Here is a 20,407-nt window from a genome sequence, read left to right on the forward strand (position 1 = left end):
CATGTGGAAAATGACAGGTTACATAGTTACCTGTGACAAAAGCATCTGGTGATACAGAACAAAAGCCACAAGTTCTTGTAGCACAAAGATATAGCCAAATCGAAATGTAAACTTTACTTCTTAATGCTCTATCTGTGCCGTTTGTTGTACACAAGTTTGGTCTCTGTAGTAAAATTGCTCTTTGTGAAGCAGTCCTCAGTTGTGTTGAGCTGCCAACTTGCAGTAAGAGTAATTCTCAGTTGAATAAGTTGGTTAAAGCTTCTCGATATAATGTGTTACTTATTTTTGAAATATTTCTGCCATCCTTCAATATAAATATTCTCAGGGCTGCTTAAGCAATAGTAATAAAATAGAACAAGAAACTAACAAAATTTCAAAATTTGGATAAAAACTGGCAACAACAATAAAAAGAATTGTAGTTAACTGTTAAAAAACTTCAGAGAATAAAAAGTATTTGCTTAGCACTTTAAAATACAGTGAAATAAACACAAGGTGAGCCTCTCTGGAGGAACAATTCCCTAAACAAAGGGAGAGTCCTCTTCCAGACATCACACACCTCACTTCTCACCATGAGAGCACCCGATCCCAGGATGCAGTCAAGCGGCTATGAAGCTACAGTAGTATATGGGGCACAATGTTGATAAGAACTTGTGTGTCTGTCTCTTCTGCCTCAAGTCCCTTATTCAGACAGTGCACCAAAAAAGCAGGAGCAGGCTCAATAATTATTCCTAGAGAGATGCTTCTGTCTGTGAGAAGCATTAATGACAAGAGATGTGGAAGGGACGAATTAAGAGAATCCAATTGCTTGAGGTTCTCCAGTATTTTGGTGTCTAACGTGGTATTCTGTTGTTAGGCATTTTGTGAAGAATTGGAATCGATGATCCAGGAACAATTTAAGAAAGGAAAGAACCCAACAGGTCTACTGGCTTTACAGCAGATTGCAGATTTCATGACGACAAACGTTCCAAATGTCTACCCAGCAGCACCTCACGGTGGAATGGCTGCCCTCAACATGAGTGAGTTCCAGCAGATATTTTGGGAGTAGATAGGGATTGCAGCTGGTGAATTCAAAGCTAAGTGTGGACTAATCCAAAATTGAATGTAAACAGTGCAGTTTTGAAAGAACTCTTTTAGTGAGAACTGGCTCTAATTTTGTTTTAAGAATTTATTTTATTAAGATTCGGAAATTAGGAGATGTTGTAATAAGTGCTGGAATGGTTTTGTTATGCTTCAGTGAAAGAGAATAGATGTAGATTTCAGTTTTAAAAGAGAAGTTCCTCATTAAACGGGTGTGGTGCCTTGCATCAGCTGAAAGGATTCAGATTATTCATATTGTGAATTGAGTTGACTATGGTGTTAGCCTCCTGTTGGAAGGAGAGTATGGCCACACCATTTAGACATTGTTATTAAGAGATGTAAACCATATTGGGCATGTCTTTCCTTTTCCCCAGGTCTTGGCATGGTGACCCCTGTGAATGATCTCAGGGGTTCAGATTCAATTGCTTATGACAAGGGCGAGAAACTGTTGAGATGCAAGTTGGCAGCCTTCTACAGACTAGCTGACCTCTTTGGGTGGTCACAGCTTATTTACAATCACATAACAGTGAGTATTAAATCATCTATATCTATATTTCTCCTTTTTATTTGTTGTTTAGGGTAGAATAGGAATAACCAACTTTGGAGGAGTCCAGTCGTTTGAAACAACTTAATTTATTTCATATAACGCTTGATTTTAAAATACCTCAAAGCAGTTTACAAAACTTTATCTGGCCCCTAGTGGCCCTTATCAATTTTGGATCTGGGTGTAATAGAAAATTGTCTTCATTTCATTTGCAGGAGATAGGGAAATGGGTTTCTGAATGCAGTTCATATAATTTCATGTGTTGCTGTATATTTATGTTCTGGAAGGCAAAAGATCATTGCTTCTTGAAGGGAGGGGATGTTTCAGAGACCTTTTTTGCAGTTTAAAAAACTTGTTTTAATTTTGACCTTTATTAACTATTTTATTGTATGTTGTATATTTTTGTAATCTGTTTAGAAGTTTTATTTACAGTTAAGGGATATACAAATTATGTTAAAGAAAATTACTTAGTTGGTGAATGTTCTAGCTCCTGGTTATAAATACTAAGTACTGTACTAGCGATGATTTTACTGCTAGTTTTTATTAAAAACCATGGGTGACCGTGAAGGGATTGAATTGCTTTAGGTCCTGGAGTTGTGCCCATAGAATAACCCTAACACCACTTCCCAAAATTAAGAAGTTGTCTGTTCGTGGTTAAGAGAACAGATGAAATGGTAAAGATGCTAATACTGAAATTCACACCGCAGTTTGGAAATATTGGTTGCCTGCTGATATGTCCCAACTAATTCAATAAAATGGAGATTTGAAAAGTCTTCATACTAAAATAAGATTTTGGAAAAGTTTACCCTTGTTTCCTTAGATAGAAATGAAATTTAATAAACAGTAACAGTATTTATCTTACTATAAGCAATTTTTTATGCTCCATTGACAAAGTAGTGGGACATCTACTGTATCTCTTTTAAAATCTAGTATAACTGTTGGAACTTCACATCTTAAGTGAAACCATTTGGCCTGTGTGCTCCAGATGTCTATACTGTGAGTAATTTATTGGCACCCATGTCATTAATGCTTGAGAAGAATGAATAGCATCACAATGAGCTTACTCATGTGCCAAATAAGCATTAAGCTACAGCTGTAGTAAGAATTGAAGTCACTCTTGTATTTTATTATAAAGCTTAATTGTGAAGAGGTTTCCAGACTTCTGATTTTCTCTCGTGGTTTTTCTTAACAGTTGAAGCCCTCCGAACAGTGATGGAGGAGGTGAAAATTGGTGAAAATAGCTTATTCTCCCTGTTCTGTGAGAAGCAAATTTTGCTAGGTTGCCAGCCCTTCCACAAATAGCAGTCCCTACACAAAGACTGCTCTTGATCAAACCATTGTTTTCCCAAATCTGCTGTCTGAATACCAAACATATTAGGATGTGCATGTTTTCAAAAACAGATTTGTCTTACTCACAGTTTACATTTTTGTGAGCATACCTTAGATGTGATTTGTGAAGCAATTCATAGGGAAAGTGTTTGGCACTTTTCCCTTCTTAGGCCTGTCTGCTGGAGCCAGCAACAGAGAGAGATGGAGAGAGGCAGTGTCCCAACTAGAAAGAAACAAGGCTTTGAGAGGGGGCTGCAGTTCTGTTTTGTCTTTCCCACCATTGACTTCTCCTGGTTGGGCAGACAGAGCATAAGCCTGCAGTCCTTTACCATATGCTTGATGCTGTTTGTTGTTGGCTCATCCTCTGGGCCAAGTGAGTGACAGACTCACACCCTGCCCTGATCTCAACTAAGTGTAAAATGTAAGAGAGGGGTGTAACACTTCATTTTTTTATTTTTTTTTTTAAATAATATTTATTAAGATTTTCAGAGATACAGAAAGAAAAAGAATAGAATACATTCAAAGCCTTCTTTTCAAACACCCTCTTTCCGGGACTCCCTCCTTCCCCCACCCCTACCATATTCCCCTATCATATTGTTGGCTCCACAAGTTCTCAGTTCTAATTAAAACTTAATTTGTTTAAACCATTATTCAAATTTAAATTTAAAATTATTCAGTCCTCACCAGTACCCTTAATAAAAGACAAAAGTTCTCTCCCCAGGGCCCACCCCCTTTCCATTCCACAATTTCCCCTTTTTTTTAGTGATAAAGACACCTCACACAATAAAGAAATAAGAAACAAGAAATAAAAAGTATAGTAAATGAAAAAAAGCCAATTCAAAAAATAGTTGACAAGCCTTTGGATTCTAGTTCTCCCCCCCCCCGTCCCCGGTTTAATTTCCCCCTGACCACTAATCCATATTGTCTGCCTGGAATTCTTAAAGTCCATAAATCACATTTTCCCCCCGATTCCTTGCTGGCTTTTTTCTTTTTATAATTATTTTTAAAGTTATTTTTAAACCATTTAATTTCCAATCTTTAATAAAGCTCCCCCCATTGTTCTTTCCAAGTTGTAGTCCAGTTTCCTCTTGTTCCGCTGCCAAAACGTTCTAATTCAGAAGTTTAGTAGGTCTGCAGGGATTATTGTTATTCAGGAACAAAAACATACGTTCAGTCCCTTCCTTTCTTCAATAGAAAATTCTATTGTTTAGCTAAACACCCTGTAGACACAATATTGTTTCCGTTTCGCAGCTTTCCCAGAAGATAACCAGTCCTGTAGAATTCCAATGGTATTTTTCCACTTACGACCTTCTTTGTAATGTCCCGAAACTCCTCTAGGGGGATTGTTGTAACTTTGTTTTCTCTAGTCCAAAAGTCCGATTGTTATCCATGTTTTCGCCATTTTATATCCAAGTTTTGACAAATTGTAACAAATTGTAGCAAAATTAACCAGCAAAGTCCTCATAATCAAGTCCTCTTTAAATTTCGGACTTTGACAGCTACTTTGACAGCTGTCAAAATCTCCCTCGCTTTTCGCCAGGCTCTCTCCTCAATCACCCCGGTTCCCAGGGGGGGGGTTACGTTTTCCTTCTCCCTCAATTCTTCCTCCAGCACAGTTCTTGTAGTTTCCCATCGTGGAATTCTTAGTTCTTATCAGCAATTCAATTCTTTTTGGACCTTGGTTTCCCAGTCCTTGTTTTGGAAGGTTTACAGTAGGGAGGGGGACTGACTTCCTTTTTGGATCCCCCCCCCGCTCATATCAAATCCGAAAAAAAAATTCTTTTTTTCTCCTTTTAAACCCGGTTTCCAAATTACTCACGGGTTGTTGTTACAAATCCGAATTCTCAATGGAAGAAGTCAGCGCTCTCCGCCGGATGGCATGCGGCTTCGCTCGGCAGGGATAGCAGAGGACTCAAAGCACCACGCTTCTCCCCGGCACCCGATCCGTAGCCTTTAAAAAGGCTCCTTCACGAGTCGGGAGGGCGCTAGCAGTGCCAGCCGAGTCTCCATGTCCACGGCCTCCGTGGCCGTGGTTTTTAAGGGTCCCCGCGTCGCCGATGTAACACTTCAAAGGTGAAGGCCTCAAGGGTTACCTCACAGGAGATAACTTTAGAGGATCTGTCAAATTCTCCAGTGTCTTTCCTCCCAGGCTATTTCATACTTATATGAAATCACTCCTGTCCATTGCCTGGAGGTGAAAGTCTCCCACCCTGAACACTTAGATTCCAGGGAATAGATGTTTTTTCAGGGGTATTGCAGGGGGTAGATGTGTATGTTAGAAATGTTCATTTAGTTAGAAGTACTCTTCCTCTTTATTTAAGGTTGGCAAAAAGCCATCTGCTTTGATGGGGGAAGAATGAGCTGGTCCTCTAATTCCAGTTCACAGCCATATTCACCCCCACATGTTCATTAAGTCTATTGCTGCAGGTGAAGGAAGGAGCTGGGTTGGGCATGTTTTTCGAAACTTGGCCATTACCCCAATTCCTACAAACTGGAAGTGGGCTGCTGAAAAGGCTGTGTGAAATCTCTTAACTAGCCACTTGGCATTGAGGTAGAGAAGAAGATGGAAACTGGGTCAGCAGCCTTCATGAATGAAGTTAGAGTTCTCTTGTGTGCAAAGAGTTTTTTCTTCTTGTTCACACCAGTTTTGCTGATTAGATTTGAGACTGCAGGATAAATGTAAATAGTGGCAGCTTTGGGAATGTTCATAGGTTCAAAATTAAGTGGCATGTCTATTCTGGACCCTTCTATAGTCCCTTCACTTCTCATTAGAACTTCATAGGAATTATGAATTGAGTTAAGAGCAGTTCTCGTGGATCTCACTGCCCTTCATTCTCAGAGCTGGTAATTGTCATCGTGTTATAGGCATTCTGGCCCAGAGACGACAACTTCTATTAGCCAGACCAGTGTGATCAATGGTTAGAGATGATGGGAACTGTAATCTAACATCTGGAGGGCACCAGGTTGGGAAAGTCTGGTCTAAACTCTCACTAATGTTGGTAGTCTGAGTGTGAAAGCATTGACGTTCCAACATGTATCGTGAAAACAAAGTATCTGTATTCTTACATGTACTTATGTTCCAAGTTCTCAAGTCCAGGAGGTGGGAAGACAGTCTGTTCTAGATGGGGTTACACTCCCCTGGAAGAAGCAAGTTTGTTGCTTGGGGATACTCCTGGATCCAACATGGTCACTTGAGGCCCTGGTGGCCTCAGTAGCTAGGAGTGGCTATTTCCAGGTACAGTTGGTTCACCAGCTACTGCCCTTTTTGGACAGAGGTGTCTTGGTCATAGTACTCCGTGCTACATCCAGATTGGATTATTGCAATGCACTCTACATAGGGCAGCCCTTGAACGCTATTCTGAAACCTCAACTGGTCCAAAATGCAGCAACCAGATTACTGGCCGAAGTCGCTTGTAGAACTCTTACAACTCCTGTTCTAAAACAGTTGCATTCAGTGCTAGTTCTTTTCTGGGCCTAATTTCAGGTGCTCCCACTTGTTTTTAATACCCTAAATGACTAAGGCTCCATATATCTAGAAGACAACCTCCTTCCTTACAGACACTCCCAGGTGTTAAGATCAGCAAAGGGGGCCCTCTTGCGGTTCTGCCTTTCTCAGAAGTTCACTTGAGGGAGGGGCCCCAGGAAAGATCATTCTCTGTGGCAGACCCTAAGTTATGGAAGCCGCTCTGCACAGTGGTGCATCTGGCTTCTTTATATGGTTTTTATTCTGTATAATACTGTATAAATGCTGAAGACACATCTCTTTACCCAAGCTCTTTCACATCTAAGATATGTGTTGTCAGGGCCCAACCTATTCCCCCAACTGTAATCTGTTTTAACTGTTCTAATTGTAACAAGCCCTGAGAGCTGTTGGTGAAGGGCAGGTAATACACTTTTACATCCTACTACTACTATGTGTAATAATGACTTTTTCCAGTGCATCTGAATTATATGCATTTTGCAATTTCTAGATTTTGTCTTTTTTGTAAATCAGTTATTTAAAGTGATGTTTCCTTGTTTCTACATACTCAGTTTTCATTTTTTCTTTGTCTTTTTTGTAGGTCAGAGTAAATTCAGAGCAGGAACACTTTCTCATTGTGCCTTTTGGGCTTCTCTATAGTGAAGTTACTGCATCCAGTCTGGTAAGTGAAAGACTCTTTTGTTCAAACAAATCAGAATCCTGAACATCGGATCACAATACAACTCCATTTAGATGTGACCGAGCACTATTAAAGGCAATGGAACAAATTAGTCATTAGTAACTTAAGGCCAGTTGCTATCAATATAATTTGGTCACAACTGACCTTGGATTGGGACTGTAGTATTTAATCACTCCATCTCTTATGTGCAAGGGTATTCTGCCCTTTCTACTTTTAAACTTTTAATCTTATAATCATCCATCTTGTTTGAGCATCTGTTTGGACAAATGGAGTGCTTATATTAATATATATGTTTAAATCAAGATTGATGGAATAATTTTATTATTAATATGATCTGACTTGAAAATGTTTCCTTTTTCCTGTATCTGCATAATAATAGTAATAATAATAATAATAATAATAATAATAATAATAATAATAATAATAAAGAAGTTGAATTTGTAACAAGTTCTTCCCAGTTTGCAAGCTATTTCTTTGTAGTATTTGTGTAGTCATATCAGTGGGTTGTGCGCATGTGCAAAGAAGCATCTAAAACTTTTAGCGCTTTAGGAAATAGGAGCTAGCCCTTGTCCCTTCCTTTGAGTGGGCAGGCCCCATGTGGTAAGAGCAAGTAAGCACTTTACTACCCTGTAGTCTTCCTTTGACCACTGCCTGAACAGCATCTCACCACCTGTGTTTTTGGGAGCTAAAATTCGTTAAGTAGAGAGCTAGGATCACCTCCTTGTAAATTATACTCATTCCTTTTTCTTGTTTGCTGAACACTTGAGATCTAGATGCTGCATCCTTTTCTACGTAGCTCAGGGTCCGTCCCCACCCCCATCACAGGAATGGGGAAGTGTGAGAACCTGGTGTCTGAAGTTCTGGAAGTTTTCAAGATGTTAGTTTGCACAGACAAGAACCTGTATATTAGACAGCAAATGAGATCACTCAAAGAGTGCTGGTTTTACTGGTAAATTATTTGTGCTGCATTCACACAGCAGTTCATTACTGGCATTTCTCTAAATGTTAATATACACATTATATTCAGGCTTTCACATTACATAAAAGCCACTTCTAGAAATCTAGTGGAATACAGCACAGGTTCAGCATTCATTTTGGTGTTACTTGCTTCCAGAACACAATCAGCTTGCAAGCGTGGAATTTCTGCACTGACTGAGGCCCTGCAGGATGCTCTGCTAGGGGCTTTCATTTAGGAAAGCAGGTTGCAAAGCCTTGTGCCCCCCGTTGCCCCTCCCCTCAACAGGAGAGGCTCTGAAACTGGTTTCCCCTTAAAATAGGCCAGTTGTGGAGCCTCATCCCCCCCCAAGGATTGCCCGCTCCCCATAACAGCTGTGATCCTGCAAGATATAGGGGTGAGGTTCCACTAGTGGCTTTCCTCAGCTACCCATCCCAGGGATCAGCTGCAATCCAGCAAGCTCTGGGTGATGCAACAGAAGCTGTTTCCTTAAAAGATAGCTGCTCAATAGTTGGGTTGAATTGGGGTGTGTGGGTGTGATACTGCGCAAAGAGCTTTCCCTTTGAATCATGCATACCCCAGCATTGATACCTCCGCTCATCAGCTGTAGAGCAGAGGTGGAATCCTGATTATTTTTACCTACCTTTCACACTGCATTACCTACTGGCTTGAATGAAATTTAGTGCAACGTGGTGGTATGCGGAGTGTATTTATTTTCCTCCTATAGATCTTGTTCTGTGTATGTGCGCTGTAGAAGCTTCAGCAAAGCAGTTAAGCTCTTCAACACAAAACAGCTGTTCTTAGCAGAGTTGTTTTACTTGGCACACACATTCTATATACAGGTTACACAAAGGCGTTTCTCTCTCTGGTCCCAGAGAGGGTTCTGTACTTCAAAGTCCTTTTGAACCACAGTCCGTTAGCAAGTACTAAGTTCAGTTGTTCGGAGACCTGAACAACTTGACTGAATTCTCTGAGTTCTGAAGTCTGGCAATTCTCCAACTTCTTCTCAGATGATCTCTTCAAAAAGTCTTCACACAAAAACACAGTTCCAGCAGATAGCCTTCAAGTCCTGCAATCTCTTACCACGACTCTCACTGTGGACCCTCACTGTGTGCAGTAACCTGAGCCTTTTTATACACAAACTTACTTGCCAAATCTGTCCAGTAACCTGCCTCAGAGAGGAACCAGATTCAGCCAGGTGCATTGTGGGGCATGAGCCAGCATCACCAACTCATGTGAATTTAACTCAATAAACACTTTCCTTAGCATACAGGTACTGCAGTGCGAGAAGAACATTAGGAAGTCAGGACAGAAGCATTAAAGCAATACATACCCCATGCGTGAATGCAGCCTAAGACATGTTTTTTTAAAACATTTCTTTTTTAAAAAAATAAACTTTCCAATAGTGTTAATATAAAAATGGTAAGAACTCCTAAAAAGTTGCAAAATCCTTCTAATGTTGAATGGCACAAATGTTTGAGGTGTTATGAATAAAATTTTATTCCTGCTTTCAACATGATTACTGTTCTATTCATCATCAAATAAAAGAATATGTGAAAACCTATAAAGATTCAAATAATTCTGAAAAGCATATTATCTGTCTGTAAAGTCTCCAGTTGGCTGTAGTCATTGCATGGATGTTGAGCCTCTTAAAAAAACCTCCAATCTTAACAAACTTTTCTACAAGCTCAGCACAGCCACTCAGATATATTGGGGGAATGTGGTGATTTTTCATTATCTGGCCCCAAATATTTTGATGATTAAAATTAGGTGTTCGTTTTCCTCCCCCACATTCCACCATAATAAAGAACTATGCTTGCAGTGCAAACTATTTCTAATGTATTTGTGTAAACACCTTCAGAGAGTAGCATAAAATAAACCCCTGTAAAAGCCTTTTCAGTGGGAGCGAGGGGCACTCCCCCCCCTGCCGTTTTCCCCATAAGAAGAGAAACTGCCAGCAGCATCCCCCTGCTGCTTTCACCCCTTGTGAAAGCCCAATGCAAAGGGAAAGAAGCCACTTGCCCCCCCCTCCTGGGGGTACTTGCCAGAGGGGGTAAGGTGCTCAACTGGTTTGTTCCTCTCCTTATTTGATGTGACTGCTGCTTTTGTATCCATCTTATATTTGTTTTCATTGAGGGAGATTTGAAAATACTGAGCCTGTTTCTCTCCTGCGATAGGACGGTAGGCTCATTTCTAGAATTAATGCTATTTTATGTTACCAGGTTAAAATAAATATTCAAGGTGATGTTGTTGATCGTGGAAGCACTAATTTGGGAGTTAATCAGGCTGGCTTCACATTGCACTCGGCTATTTATGCAGCTCGACCTGACATTAAGTGCATCGTTCATATTCACACGCCGGCAGGAGCAGCGGTAAGAAGTCCCTTCTTCCTCTAGTGGTGGGGAAATTTCATGTAAAGTACTGCACTGCACCAGTCCAGGAGGAGAAAGAGCATGTGTGGTACTTACTGCCCAATCCAGAAAAGTAGGGGCATTGAGGGGTAGAAATTACAAAGCTTTTTAAAATAGAGAAAATAAACCCTAAATGTATCTAAGAGAAATAAATTTTCATATTTAAAATTCTTTGCATTTACTCTGGAGATAAACTTGAAAGCACTGTGTAGGAAGGACAAGACGGCATCACCCAGCATAGGACACTGTTTCTTCTTGGTCAGTCTTGGGTGGGAAGAACAGATTACCCTAATCTTCAACACAACAGCCTTCTAGGAAAATTTGACACATTAGCTTCATCTGATGGGGCCTTTGGAAGTTGTGTTCTGCAGAGGACTATGCACCCCAAAAGAATCTGTCTTAGAGGATTAATGAAATTAGGGTTTACATCCTGGGATGCATTTGTTTTTGACATTCCTATGCTAGCTGTCCTCTTCTATTTGAGGAGAGAAATGGAAAATCTATACCAGGGGTGGCCAACTCCCAAGAGACTGCGATCTACTCACAGAGTTAAAAACTGGCAGTAAACTACCCCCTTTTTGGGGGTTCAGGTCAAAGCTGTTGAGCTTTTTTTTTAGGAAGGAGGAAAGCCCATTTTTGGGGGGTTTTGGGGATCTACCAGTGGTCTACCGCAGACATCTAGTGATCTACCGGTAGATCACGATCTACCTGTTAGACATGCCTGATCTATACTAACTGCTTAATTTCTGTTATTCAGGAGGGCAGGTATGCTGCCCTGTATCTTACCAACTTTCTGTAGGTCGGTAAATGGAGTTGTCTGCTTACATAATTAAGTGGAACAGAGTCTCTCTGTGTGTTCTGTCTACCACAGATATGTTTTATTCCATTAGGACAAGGGTGAGGAACCACTCTGGGGCAGAGGGCCAGATCCAGAAGTGGCCAGCCCTTTGCAGGTCTCACTGGCAGGTGTATGTAGCTGCACAGCTAACATAGCAGGTGCACATGTAAGGTGTGGAACCTGATCCCTATCCAAATCAGCATGGCTTGAAATCGGTGCCCCTTTCTTGTAATAGACAAAATTTTGATCTTATTTTATCTGAGGAACTAGCTCCTGTCTATTTCCTACTTCCTCTCTCTGCTTCACTGTGCATGGGCCTGCAAAGTTTGCGGTATTTCTATTTCATCCCACTGGAGGTTCTTCAGTTTCATATTTTGCCTCCTTAGGTCAGGTTTTGTTCATTTTTAGAGTTTGTCTAAGGCAGGCATGGGGAACTTTGACCCTCCAGATTTTGTTAACTACAACTCCCATCAACCCTAGTAAGTATGGCCAATAGCAAGGGGTGATTGGAGTTGTAGTTCTTCAACGTCTGGAGGGCCAAAGATTCCCCAAACCTGGTTTAGGGGTTGATGAGAGGGGTGCCTCTTCTGGCAGTGAAATTTGGAGACTGCCTTCCTAGCCCTGAAGGAGGGGCCTTTCTCCCTACTGTCATCCTTCAGCCAAGAATTTCTTTTTCTTCATAAATGTCTATTTATGAAACCTGTTGTCATCTTCTTAGGTGTCAGCAATGAAAAGTGGTCTCTTGCCAATCTCTCCAGAGGCACTGTCTCTTGGGGAAGTAACCTACCATGATTACCATGGGATTCTTGTAGATGAGGAGGAGAAAGTGTTGATTCAGAAGAATCTGGGCCCCAAAAGCAAGGTCAGTGTCCAAACGTTATCTAAGGCGCAAAAGGCAAGCAGAAAGTCTGTTTTGTTTTTCTTCTTACTTGTCAACACTTTCTTTCTTTATTTCCTTTCCAAGGTTCTCATACTCAGAAATCATGGTTTGGTATCAGTTGGAGAAAGCGTGGAAGAGGCTTTCTACTATATTCATAATTTGGTCGTTGCTTGTGAGATCCAAGTAAGCATGCTAAATTGTTTTTTTATTTTTTAATCTCATTATTTATTTATTTATCTTCATCAGTTTTTAAAAACCCAGGCTGGTAATGCGTATAGCAGACAGTGTAATGAAAAGATTTATTTGCTGAAACTATATGGCAGGTTTTTATTTTAGCACTGTAAATGAATGGTAATGTTGAATTAAATTTATTGGATTAGTAGTTTTATCTTTAAAACCCAGCCAGATGTGGCATATAAATAAAAAAAATATTATTGCTATTATTAAATGGCACTTTGATTAGAGACATTGTAATGAAACATTTAGCATAATTATTGAGTAGACATTGAAATATGTTTGATTTATTCAATATCACAGAAACTTTTATCTGTTTTGATTACTTTAAGGTACGTACTCTGGCCAGTGCAGGGGGGGCAGACAACTTAGTGCTCTTGGACCCTGGAAAATACAAGGCTAAGTCTCGTGGCCATGAGCCTCTAGCAGGGGAGGGGACAGCATCTTACCCCAAATGGCAGACTGGAGAGCAGGAATTTGAAGCTCTTATGCGAATGCTTGATAATTTGGTAAGAGAAAATCTACTATTCAACTGATTTTTAGCATCAGAAAGATCTTGTAACATATGCTAATGGTCTCAAGGGTTTCATTTCTGTTTAGACAATGTACATAATTAAAGGACAAATAAGTCTAGGAAGAAAAGCACTTTCTGAGAATGGCAGGAGTAGGTTGTGGAGCTCCATTTCCAATGGCAGCTGCCAAGAGGCTTGTCCTTAACTGTACTGTACCCTGATCTCCTTTATAGCAAGAACAAAACAAAATTGCTGTAGACTTGCAGTAATTCAGCATTATTATTACTTATGGGTTTTTAAAATGTCTAACACACCCTTCAAACAATATTCCAGGGTGATTATTTAAAAACAGAACAGAAACAAAGCAATATAATTCTAAAAGAGAAAAAAATAAACCAGATTAAATTTTAACAACTAAAAAGATTCAACAAATAAGGTTTTCTCCTGTTTCTGAAATGGCATTAGCATACATACCAGGTGAACTTCTCTAGTGGGAGGATTCAGTAATGCACACTGGTGATGGTATGCAAGTAGATAATAATTAGAAGGTCACCACCAAAGAGGCCCTTTTCCATGGTAGCCACCTACTGCACCTCAGGTGACAGGGGCATCTGGAGAAGAGTTTCTACTGAAGGTGGGCAGGCACAAGTGGAGACAGGCAGACCTTCAGATTCTCATTCTGTGTTCCTTAATGGAGTCTGATAGTCCCAGCCTCCTCCTGATCTGTTTTTTTCAATTGGCATTGCCCAGTTTACAAGTGGTCACTTGGGTGCCTTGTGTTTTTATATCATAGAAGAGAAGAACTGAGACTTGGACATATGTTCTAGTTCATATTTATTACTCTTAAATGTAAACTGTACTTGTTTCGTTCAAATGAGCTTTGGACTGACATAATACTGATTCACTCATGGGCATGCCAATATAATTAAAGTGCTTCAAAGCATGTTTAGTAATTTGATGTATTTGTGTGAACTCAAATCACCAAAATGGCAAAGATATTCAAGGGCAGAACTTGGCATGTATAAATGTTTCCATAATGGCTGTCAGTAAATTTGTTTAACGGGTAGGTTTTGAGGCCATGTTGACAGTGTTCTGCTATGGTGTTTCCCTAGGGTTACAGAACTGGCTACCCCTATCGATGCCCTGCTTTGAGAGAGAAATCTAAAAAATACAGTGACGTGGAAATCCCTGCTAGTGTCACGGGGTATTCTTTTGCTAGCGATGGGGACTCGGGCACTTGTTCTCCTCTGCGGCATAGTTTTCAGAAACAGCAGCGAGAGAAGACAAGGTGGCTGAATTCTGGCCGAGGAGATGATGCTTCTGAAGAAGGGCAGAATGGCGGCAGCCCCAAGTCGAAGACTAAGGTGTGGACGAACATTACACACGATCACGTGAAACCCTTGCTGCAGTCTCTCTCGTCCGGTGTCTGCGTGCCAAGCTGTATTACCAACTGCTTGGTCTGTGCCTACCTTACTGTTCATAGTTAGATGATGTAGAGCAACTTTGGGTGGCAGGCACTGTGAGGCTTTGGGAATAACATACAACATTAACTCCTCCCTCTTTCCTGTCTAATCTGGCTTCACTTGAAACATTCCTTTCTAATATGCTCTAGTAATGAAATTTAGACCTGCGTTCTCATTGCAATTTGAATGGAAGGGTGCAGAGAGCAGTTAAGACTGCTAAGCCAGCAATAAATGAACAAGCCAATGTCTTATTGGTTCTGTTTTATATATTCGAGTTACTTAAATGGTTTTTTATCAGAGAAGTTTTGGTCGTACTTTCTGGGAAATATCCTAGTTAAAACTTAAAGTAAATTAGTTTTTAAATTTTTGTCTAAATTATGAACACTTCTCAACACAGAAATTAGCTGGTCTACAGACTGCCTTCTCATAGTTTGTGGTATTTGTTTTAAGTACTTGGCCAATTACCACATTTTAGTTAAATCCGTGGGCCTGATTTGGATCGTATTGAAGTGCCTTTTATCTGATCTGTGGATTACCAAAAATGACGAGAGTTTTAACCCCACAGGCTTTATTTCCTCTTAAGCCCTTTTGCTTCCTAATAAATTCACCACTTTTGCTGCTCTCCCCACTATGCTTCTGTCTGTCCTAAAGCCTCCCAGTGTTCACAGCCTTCTGCATGAATTGTTGCATGTAAGTAGATGGCCATAATTTGAAAATCTTTCCTCTAGTACCAGCTGGGTGTGGCATGACTAAAGTGCAGCTCAGGCAACCACCAGGCACTGTTCGGGGAAACTTCGTTTAACATTGCTGTTGACAAAGTTAAAATATGCACTTCAGTCTTGACTAAAGGTTTTCAAATGCTATCGTGTGGATAGCTGTTTGGAAATGCTTATTGTGATAGTGTATACTATTCTATTCTAAAATCCAGATTTTGTGCATGATGCCGGCTTTAAAGTGGCTGATTGATACATAGCTGACAATGTAGGAACTTGAGACAAGAACGTAGAGTCCTTCATAGCCATTCTAGTGATAGTACAGATCAGTGTTGAGCATGAAAAATCATATTGTTCAAAAGTTGTTAACTTTCTCCTGTTCTCCTTTGAATACTTTCATTTGCTGTCAGTGGAAAACCCCCTAAATCTTGGTTGCTTTTTTCTCCCTTTCAGAATGATTAATGGGGAATGTAGTTGCTCTTAGTCAAGGTAGTGCCATCTAAAAATCCACGGAGAAAATGGAATCCAAAGGAGAGATTCTTTGTGTGGTGACTCCCTCCCCTTTTGCTATCCTATATCTAGTACTGTCAAACCCTTCTTTTATTCTAGAAAGAGTTAGTGCCCTATGTTGTAAGAATATTGATGAGAGTTTGTGTGTTTTGAACACATGTAATGAAGTGAATATCTGAAATAAGTATAAAATGAAAGAATCACTTGAAACCATAAACTTGTTTTAATATTTTGCTAGAACAATGTAATCTTACTCAGTTTGTGTATTTGATTTTTAATGCTCTTAAATATTTTTAAAGTACCAGTTATACTAAGGTTCTTAATACTGTTGTTAAATATCTTTAATAAAAACCTGGAGTTATTTTTATGTGCAAAGATAAGAATCAGTGAGTATCCATAGCTCCATGTTCATTCCATTTTTTTACTTCATACTTGCAAAACATTTTTTAAAATTCTGTTGCTTTTTTTTAAGAGTTCTATTTCTGGCTATCTTTTGTCTTAAAATTATTTGGGGGGAATAGCATCTTTAAACGGGTATGTTTCAGTGTTCAGTACATTTTCTGTGCAATAATTGGTGTATAATTTATGAGACTGAGCGCTTAAAAGATCATTGTGGCACAAAGTCGCCTTCCAACATACTAAATGTACTGGCCATATGAAACAACCTTCTGTAAAGAAATCATGGAAGTGCTTTGTGTATGGGTTTTTATTTTTTGTAATCTTTGAATCTGTAAGCTTTATACAAAATATTTTGACATCACCAAACTCCTTCCTTAGGCTGATCCATCTATTTGCCTGTGCAAAAACAATTCTGAAAACTACATTGAGTTTTGTTTTGAATCCAAACTTTGGTGATGCCCACTCTTCCCTCATAGTACAGAATCGTTCACTCAACCTGGTTATTGACATCACACTGCTTTTCATATTCCTGTCATCTTGTGCTTTCTGTTGGCTTTGATGTGTCTAAATATCAGGGAAGTGAATCAATGATGTGGAAATTAAAAGACAGTCGAGGAAGTTTGGCATTGTTGATAGATTTATATTTTAATGGCTCAGTCCTGTACTGAGCCTCCATCCACCTGCACTATACATTTAAAGCGGTATCATGCCACTTTAAACAGCTATGGTTTCTCCCAAAGAATCCTGGGAACTAGAGTTTGTTACAATTTCCAGAGTGCTTTAACAGTCAATCACTTTCCCCAGGGAACTCTGTAATCTGCAGCTCTGGAAGGGGGAATAGGTGGCCTCTTAGCACCATAGCAAACTACATTTCCCATGATTGCTTGGAGGAAGCTAAAACTGTTGAAAGTAGTATGATACAGCTTTAAATGTGTAGTGCAGCTGGGGCCCGAGTACGGTTAGACTTACTTCCAGGAAAGTGCAAAGAATTGCAGCCTTCTGTGGTTAATACAAATAGCAAAGTAACATTTTATCTAGTTCACATTTCTTGGAGTATTGTTAATATAGACAATCAGAAAAATCAACAAGATCTTTTGACGCATTTTTCAGGACCTTGTGATATACTTCACTCCTTTTCATATTTAGTTTTTTGAAATATTTGCTCTGAATTACAAAAATTACAGCTTAACAGCTGTTTCAAAGCTGAGAGATGGTTATGTCTTTACAAATACTGGAATGCAGTCATTGATTCATTTCTCAGTTGTGTATATGCATGATTTACTGTGCTGTAAACTTGCTTCTATGAATATTCTAGCCATTACAGCAATTTTGATTTTATGTAATTGTTCTTGATATTACAGTGGACTAAAGAGGATGGACATAGAACTGCCACCTCTGCTGTCCAAAATCTATTTGTTCCATTGAACACTAACCCAAAGGAAGTCCAAGAAATGAGGAACAAGGTTTGTATTGGCAATCTATCTGTAATCTCTGAATGTTTTTTATAGTCCACATTGAAAGTACGTATATATCATAGCTGAAATCTCAAGAGAATCAAAAATAAAGACAAAATGCCTTAAAAATATGAGTGCTAATTAGACGAAACATTTCTCCTATGTGGGATTTGACTTTTCAGTTTGTAATAAGTAACTTACAGGCCATATTTGCTAAACAGTCTCTTATCCCTTTCTCAAGTTGGCAAGAACTGGTCAGAATAGCACAGCGGCTGTTGGTGTAAGCCAGCTTTTCTTAATCTGGTCCCCTATTGGTAGTTTGGATTGTTGACCATTAGCTAGGGCTGATGTTGGAGTCCAAAACCTCTGGAGAGCTCCAGGTTGGGAAGGCTGGCATATATTAAGTGTGCCAAATATATTGCTTAGATAGTGATTGGTTTTTCAAACAACCCCCTCCCTCCCCCGCCCTATTCATGTTTTCATCCTTCCCTTGGCTTTCCAAGTCAACACTGATTACTTCTGAACGCATATTTAAGAAGCTAACAATGTTGCCGTTCACACTGTCCCTAAAGTCATAATTTTGCATTTTAGAAAGGTAGGTAGATATTATGTGTGTGCACTATTTCTAAGAATTGAGCTTTGGAATTTTTGATGCAATTTGCTTATTGTTGTGGGTGTAGCAATGAACATACTCCCTTGCATTGCTCATAAGATTTCCTTTTGCAAAACAAGAACAATGTATTCAAACTAAGCCTATGGAAAGAAATAAATCTGCCAATTTGCAGTCACAAAATTTGGGGTTTAGTGCAGGATCCTAGAGGCTGTTTAGTCATTCTGGCCACATGACCCAGAAAATGGTCTGCAGCAAACGTCATCTCCCTCAGCCTGTAGCGAGATGAGTCCCACACTCTATAGTCAAGTTTGACTGGACTTAACTGTCCAGGGGTCCTCTTTACCTTTTACCCCTGGAAGCTTCTGAGAGACTGATGCTTGTGGTCCCAAAGGTGTAATAAAATATAAAAATGGTATCCTGCAGTGGTAATTGATGGAACTGATACTGTATATATCCAAACCAACTTGACCGAGGTTCATATGCAGGAGCCCATATTGTGGTGCACACAGGCAGGTGAGTTCCGTTCTCTCTGTTATTCATATGCAATTAATGTATTTTATCATTTACAGATCCGAGAGCAAAACCTGCAAGACATTAAAACTGCTGGCCCACAGTCACAGGTTCTTTCTGGGGTTGTTGTGGACAGGAGCCTCGTTCAGGTGAGCACATAGCCTGCTTAAAATACAAACTTAGAGTTAGTTTATAGTACATTCCTGCTGTCACCTAATGTATCACTATGAAATTATTCTTTAATCGGCAGAAGTTAACTGTTTATAAGGTAAGTTTTAGAGGTAACATTTTGCTGTCTTTGCAACCATGTTTAGGGTCAGAAACTCAGTGGGAAGCATGTTATTAGCAAGTATACTGCCTTTGGTGCTGGTTGCAGTGCATGATAGACACCAAGGCTGCTTCTCTGTGGGCTAAAAACCCACTCTTGACTAGTCAGACTTTGTGTCACAGCTGTAGTGAAAAAGCTGCTGAGTCCAAAGCCATTATTGCTACAGTACATTTAATCAGCAATGAACTCTTTATCGCAAACTTTCTTTTTAGGACATATTCATTTGAAGATATTGTCTTACCTTTATAGTTTTTAAATAGGTATAATGTATGCTTTTTCAGAGAAAGCATAGAACCAAATGACTTCACTCAGTAGATTTTAGAGATGCAAAAGGTAGCCCAACTATTATTTTTTATTGTACTTTTATGCAGTTTGACTAGTCATCATCATGGCCAGGGAATTTTTCAAGTTGGGGTTAGTGTATTGGTGCATGTTGCTTCATTGCCATTGCTTCTGTATCACAATTTACTGTTTTTCTGCATGATATTTATCCCATGCCATAATGCTTTACGCTGGTGATCTAAAGCCTGAGCTTGGTTTGCTCTGTTCACTCAATTTACTGTTGCAGGATGCTCCCCTCTCAGACTGTACGGAAACAATTGAAGGGCTCGATCCCACAGAGCAGGCCTTTAATCCCGCTAAATCTGTCTCTGTTAGAAAGGTACTTACTGCCATGTCATAACTGCTCTAAGTTCTGTTGTTTACCTTTCACTTCTACCTCTTTCTTGCCCTGGGTTGTAGCTTATATTTCTTTGTAAATGTTAAGAAGGTTATACGATTCTACAAATTATGCATGTGTTTATGTTTGATACATTAATTTTTTTTTAAGAAATAAAGTCAGTCTTATTCCTTTTATGATCATGGATAGCATATGGAAAATTGTACGGTTCTCAGTGTAGTTTTGTTTATGCATGGTCTTTGTTAAGTAACCTGGTTACATCAGTGTAATACCCAAAATATCCACAGGCTTAGCCAAAAATTAAAGCAGCACAAATACGTAAAGCACGATTGTAGCTGTTTTCGTGTCATGGGTGTTGTATATGGATGAATCTCAAATGGTACTGCCTCTGAAGATTGAGCCATTTGTTGGCTTCCTAAAGTCGTTTTACAGATTGCACTGCCAAATTTCGGATGAGAACCCATGTCTCTGAAATTGTGAAAAATCATAAAATGTAACATGGCGGTAAGCTTTAAAGTAGTCTCTTTTCTGGCATGTAACCATATGGGACAATCTTCTACAAACACACCCCTATATTAGGTAGTCCAATTACAGTGAAAGGGCCTGCATCACATCAGACATTGACACATATATGAATCAGCCCTAAGTTACTCTTCTCAAACTAATAGCATCACTTTGGTCATTTCTGACATGGCCCTGTTGTGTTCTTCTCCTCTGCTACATGAATGTGGAGAAAGGGAAATATTAGGCCTTACTGCTTAAATTTCTCTCCACAGAGTTTACACTCATGTGCATATA

At 39.6% G+C, this 20,407-nt stretch overlaps 1 protein-coding gene across 8 annotated transcripts in view; it reads left to right on the forward strand.

Annotated features, from left to right (window-relative positions):
- Nucleotides 1-20,407, forward strand: part of ADD1 (adducin 1) — a 48,903-nt gene that overhangs the window by 11,505 nt on the left and 16,991 nt on the right. For 3 of the 8 annotated variants that reach the window (XM_053402799.1, XM_053402795.1, XM_053402796.1), the window contains exons 3-13: nt 854-1,016; nt 1,452-1,603; nt 7,012-7,092; nt 10,288-10,437; nt 12,033-12,176; nt 12,279-12,377; nt 12,761-12,937; nt 14,053-14,397; nt 17,387-17,488; nt 18,662-18,751; nt 19,499-19,591. In XM_053402799.1, coding sequence (XP_053258774.1) covers nt 854-1,016; nt 1,452-1,603; nt 7,012-7,092; nt 10,288-10,437; nt 12,033-12,176; nt 12,279-12,377; nt 12,761-12,937; nt 14,053-14,397; nt 17,387-17,488; nt 18,662-18,751; nt 19,499-19,591 — 1,596 coding nt within the window. The remainder of the gene's footprint in view (nt 1-853; nt 1,017-1,451; nt 1,604-7,011; nt 7,093-10,287; nt 10,438-12,032; nt 12,177-12,278; nt 12,378-12,760; nt 12,938-14,052; nt 14,398-17,386; nt 17,489-18,661; nt 18,752-19,498; nt 19,592-20,407) is intronic. The other 5 variants (XM_053402800.1, XM_053402797.1, XM_053402798.1 and 2 more) reach the window with 3 other exon arrangements.

This window comes from Podarcis raffonei, chromosome 9 (assembly GCF_027172205.1).
Source record: "Podarcis raffonei isolate rPodRaf1 chromosome 9, rPodRaf1.pri, whole genome shotgun sequence".
Taxonomy (NCBI): Eukaryota; Metazoa; Chordata; class Lepidosauria; order Squamata; family Lacertidae; genus Podarcis; species Podarcis raffonei.